This window comes from Chinchilla lanigera, unplaced genomic scaffold, assembly GCF_000276665.1.
Source record: "Chinchilla lanigera isolate Chin_1 unplaced genomic scaffold, ChiLan1.0 scaffold00099, whole genome shotgun sequence".
Lineage (NCBI taxonomy): Eukaryota > Metazoa > Chordata > Mammalia > Rodentia > Chinchillidae > Chinchilla > Chinchilla lanigera.
This window is the reverse complement of record NW_004955500.1, coordinates 7,309,161-7,314,758: the sequence shown is the minus strand read 5'-3', so window position 1 is coordinate 7,314,758 and position 5,598 is coordinate 7,309,161. Positions and strand designations below refer to the sequence as shown.

The 5,598-nt window shown below is 42.4% G+C and overlaps 1 protein-coding gene across 1 annotated transcript; it reads left to right on the top strand.

Moving 5' to 3' along the window:
* The first annotated feature begins 2,511 nt into the window (after positions 1-2,511).
* On the top strand, positions 2,512-3,447 carry LOC102029417 (olfactory receptor 8S1-like). The gene has a single exon (XM_013505637.1). The coding sequence runs from the start codon at positions 2,512-2,514 to the stop codon at positions 3,445-3,447; it is 936 nt and encodes a 311-aa protein (XP_013361091.1).
* The last annotated feature ends 2,151 nt before the right edge of the window (positions 3,448-5,598 follow it).

Genomic DNA, 5,598 nt, shown 5'->3' with positions numbered 1-5,598 from the left:
TGGGTGGTGTAGAGAGCTAGTCCTCACTCCTGTGAAGTACTGTTTAAGTCTTTGTCAGTTGACTGCACAATAGGGACTACTGATTTGTACATAAATCTGGAGAAGTTTTGCTGCATTCTAATTTATGTAATAATGTTTATTTCCAAGCAAAGCAATTTCCCCTAACCTACTCCAGAGCATATGAGGTGACTAATGGAGCAGGGACACAGGCCACTGAGCAAAACTAGAACTTATTTAGAAAATATGTGCAACTTTCTTAGGTGCCTCTCACTTTAACACTTTTCCTCTTATGCCAAGCGCTTCTCACACATTTAAAAACACCAAGGTAATATTGACTGTTCAGAAGTCTATGTTTGTCTTTCAAAACATTCTCTGTCTCTGTCTCGGTCTCTCTCTGCCAAGAGATATCATGGCACTCCTCTCCCTCACTTACTCCCTACCCGCCCCCCTCTCATGTATGTTTTCTACTTTCATATTGTGAGAGCAACTCCTATGGACTAGTTCATTATACATGGTGCCCTTTGTTTGATTCCAAAATGAAGGGATTGGGGATATAGCTCAGTGGCATAAGCTCCTGCCTGTCAAGTGCAAGGCTGTGAGTTCAATCCCTGGTACCACAAAAAAACCACAAAACTTCAAAATGAACAGTTGAGCAGTTCTCAAGGAACTTTTCTTTTGTAAAAGAGCACCCAAATTTTCCCCACACAATGGTGTCAATATTTGAAAACAAATTTTTCATATGTCTTTCTGAAGCTGATTATTTTAAAATCTGAAGTATTGGTTACATAAATAGGTAGCGGTGATATTTCAGCTGCCAGCCACAGTGAGTGAAAATGGAAGTTTCCATTTTATTTTTAAGATCTTTTCATGAGAATCTCTAAATAAGCTTAAGGAAGAAACTTGCCAAAGCAAGTGACTAGCACTGATTTTTATTACACTGACCACTTCAATGCATGGTTTGCTTTGATCTAAAATTGGAATTCCATATAGGTCATAAAATTTCTGTAGTCTAAAAAGCTATATGTTTGCAGTTAGCCAAAAGAAAGGGATGTTTTGAGCATGTGTTGGCTCTGAAATCAAACAGCACAAGCTTCATTCATGGCTACTGCGAACCTTTGCCTGGGTTCTCTTCCACATTGCTCTGCTGGGGTGTGATGGGACAATCTCAGGATGATCAATAGGAGCCCCTATGTCTAAAGAGTTAAAGAGGAAGAATTCACACAATTGTCTCCTCTGTCCTGGTTCCCTAAGTAATGAAATACATGTCCAGGTGCTGTCTGCAATTTATCATTTTATACTGCTGGTGTCAAATCTATTATAACGTCAATTTTCAACATGAGTTTCTACTTTTCCCTTAGAGCATTATTCTCATTGCTGACTCTATAAACTGAGAAGTTTTTCTGCTGTCGGGATCTGAACATGGTGCTGACACCCAGTGTTCTCACAACTGATAATTCAGGTAATTGTGCTCTGTCCCTCATTAGCACAGGAGGCTTGGCTCTTCAGTCAACCAGCAATAGAACCCTGATCTCATAGATGCATTAGAACAACTAGTTTTGAATTAGAACAGAAAAAAGTAAGGGTACTGAACAGTCATCCTGAGACTCTCATGAAATCTAGGCTATCCTGCCAGTGTAGAAAACATATATAAATTATAAAGTACAAGAAGAGAATTCATGCAGCCATGTGGAGCCTTGACTGCTGGGATGGTTTACCACAAAAGTGGTGACTGCATGTACTATTGTGGGCTTTTGAGGGGGCAAGGTGTTTCTATCCAGAGCATTATTCTCTCACATTGATCAGCCCTTCATGACCTTACACATAGAATTGTCCACAACAGCCCATTCTAAACATCCATGGGCATTATTATCTAGGCTACCAGTTTTCAAAGTTCATCATTAAAATCTGCATATATTTTAAAATTAAATTATACTTTGAGGCCAATAAATAAAGTGGGAAAATTTAAAATAAGAAAAATCTACCACCTACTTCTGCCTTCTAATTCCTTGGTGCTGCATTGCTGTCCTATTCTCTCATGGTTCCTTCCACATCACCAGTGATCTCATTTAAATGCATTGAAAACTGGAAGCAACATACTGTGCTCACTTTTTGTACCTAGTCTGACCTCTTGGCTTTCCCTTCTTTGTAGAACAGCACCCTTGCTCCTGTGTAAATCCTTTGATATAGACTTAATCTACTCTCCGTTTCTCAAGCAATTTCCTGAGAATTTCTTCTCTCATTAGAAACTTTGCTCACAGGAATCACTCTCAGCACCATGAACATACTCTAGCTAAAAAAATTTTTGATAAAAATAATAACATGGGTGTTTTTAGAATAGCAATGGTAACATCAGTCATGGTCGGAGGCTATTTTTTAAATATCTGAACATGGATTTTTGAGGTAATGATGAGAAGATATTTATGGATGCTAAGATCTATGTGTTGGGTATCTACAGGGGCACTAAAAGCCTCTTGATAGATCTTGTTTCTTTCATTGCAGAGAGAATACTATATGGCAATGAAAAACTGCAGTGCTATCAGTGAGTTTATTCTTCTTGGACTGTCGGCTGACCCCTACATTGAGGCCATACTCTTCGTGTTGTTCCTTCTGATTTACTTCCTTACTCTGACTGGGAACTCCTTAATGCTTCTGGTGCTCTCAGCTGATCCTCACCTGCACACACCCATGTACTTCTTCTTAAAACAACTGTCCTTCCTCGACCTCTGCCACTCGTCTGTCACAGCGCCCAAGATGCTGGAGAATCTTCTTCCTGAAAGCAAAACCATCTCTGTAGAGAGCTGTTTGGCTCAGGCCTTCTTTGTATTTGCCACTGGCGGCACAGAGGCCTGTCTGCTGGCTGCGATGGCCTATGACCGCTATATTGCCATCAGCTTCCCTCTGCTCTATGGCCGGGTGATGAATAACCAGCTCTGTGTTGGGCTGGTATGGGTCTCCTGGGGCCTGGCCTTTGCTGATGCTCTCCTCAATATCCTCCCGGCTGTGAATTTAGACTTTTGTGAGGACAAAACTATTCCCCACTTCAGCTGTGAGCTGTCTTCTCTCTTTCCTCTGTCTTGCTCTGATACCTCCACCAACTTTACACTCCTGCTCTGTTCTTCTGTCTTTCATTTCTTTGGAACCCTTGTTTTGATTGTGTCTTCTTATGTCCGTATTGCCTCTACCGTCATGAGGGTCAGCTCCACCATGGGCAGAAGCAAGGCCTTCTCTACCTGCTCCTCCCACCTCACCACAGTGATCTTGTTCTACGTCTCAGGTTTCATCAGCTATCTCTTACCAACTTCAGGTTCCCCTCTGGAGATGATCTTCTCCTTGCAGTACAGTCTGATCACTCCCATGCTGAATCCCCTCATCTACAGCCTGAAGAACAAGGAGGTGAAGGCAGCTGTGGGAAGAATGCTCAGAAAATATTTTTATTCGCTCATGTAACAGACAGAAAATCATGAAGAAATGGGCATGTGTTATGGTTTGTGTCTGGATGTCCTCCCAAGGCCTCATGCAGGCATGGGGTGGGCTTTTAGAGTTTATAATTGATCTGTGATCCAATGCTGGGATTATGGGTGTGAGTGCTACAGCCGCCCTAGTTTGCATATGTAAGGGAGATAAAAAGGCTGCTTGCCACCACTCCTCCCCTTTTGCTCTGGTTGCTTTTGCTGTTTTCTGTTGCCATGAACAGTTGCCCTCTACTGTGTGCCACTCTGCCTTGGAGCCAGCCGAGTATGGACTGAAATCTCCACAGACTGTGAGCTAAATAAACCTTTTCTTTCTTAATTTTGGGTGTGGGGTATTTTGTCTCAGCAATGTGAGAAGAAGTAACTAAGACAGCATGGAACTGTTATGCTACATGAGCAGATACTTAACTTGAGGGGAAATTCGTGACTGTCTCTGATGGACAATGCCACCAGGAGCATGACAACTTTTACTTTTTGGGAAATGATGGTGAAGAGGACAGAAACTCTTAGGGTGACTTAGGTTCATTTTTATTCAGAGAGGGAGAAATGGCTCAGCTGACTTTCTTTTCTGGGGAACCATTCTGCAGAAATGCTCGGACACTCATGTGTATGAACATCTATTGTCACTGGTTGCTCCTTATTCCTTCATATGTCTTCTGGTACTCACGCTCCAAATTCTTAGGAAAAGCAATTCTGTCAGGGTCATAAGGTGGTCAGGTGGCTACCCTGTAACCCAGGGTAGGCTGACTGTTTAGTACTTTCTCTTGGCAGTGCACGGGGGCAACCAGAAAAGCCAACATTTGAGTTAGGTTATTCAGACTCTTCCTCTAGGAAATGAAAATATTGGGCAGGAATAACAGGAAAGTAGCCATATGGAATAGATTCCACCTGATTGTATTTCTACAAAGACGATGAACCCTGTTCTCCACAAAATGACCTTTGCTGGGGGTTTTAAAATTTATTTTACATTTATTTTTCACAGGACCACCAAAGTGATGGATGCCTGTACTGCAGCACAGAGGGGGTCAGGACATAGGAAGGAGCTGCCTAGACTAAGCCTGAGAAGTGATTGCATGTGCTCTTCATACAGCAGCTGTAGGCCTGTGTCTGCGAGGGGCAAGCCTCAAACCAGGGAGTCTTCTGGAAGTCTTGTTGTGAAGGTTGGGTATATTAGTAAGGGACCCAGATCCCTCCCTCCCTGATCTTAGTCACATTGTATTTTTAAATAAAAATAGCAGTAATAGAAAATTTGTTACATCTCTTAACTTGTGCCAAAAGTATACTAAATTCCTGTGGTAGGAAGATGTCATCCTTCTAATCTCTAGGAGCTTTGAATATGTATACAGTAAGTCCCCACCAACTAGAACAAACCATAGGAGGAGCTCACATGTCTGCTGCTCATGTGCCTGATGGACATTGTCACAGTTGTGTTACTGTGTAATTACTGTACAGTGCGAGAGTGTACCGTAGTACAATACAATCAGAGACTGGCTGTATTTTTGTGTGGGTATTTGTTTTTTTACACTTTGTATTGTACATTTGTGTCAAAAGTGTATAAGGCTCACTTTGCTGGATTAGGAATGAATCTGATTTAGGAAATTTCTCCTAGAATGGAACTCATTTTGTAAATTGGAACTTACTAACTTTACAGGCTATAAAAAGAGGAGGGTCTGAATTCTCCACATGGGTCCAGTCTAGTCATCTGAATTCTTAAAAGCAGTGAACCTTCTCCAGCTCTTAGCAGGGAAGAGAAGGCAGAAGGAAAAGTCAGAGAAAATATAAGCATGTACCCCTCCCACACCACCATTGTTGGCTTTCATGATGGAGGTGGCGCTGAGTCAGGGATTATGGGCCAACTCCAGAAGCTTAGAGTAACGCTGGCCAACAGGCAGCAAAGCATCAATTCCTCGGTTTATGGAACTGGTGGCCCTGGGTCCTGCCTGCAACCTGAATGAACCTGGAAGTGGGTCTCACCCCAGATCTTCTGCAGCATGTCTGCGGCCACCTTGGTTTTGGCCTTGTGAAACTCAGAGCAGTGACAGTTGTGGAACTCAGCCAGACCTCTGAGCTAAAGAACTGTGAGGGAACAGCATCATTTTAAGATACGAAACTCGCAGTGATTTGTTAG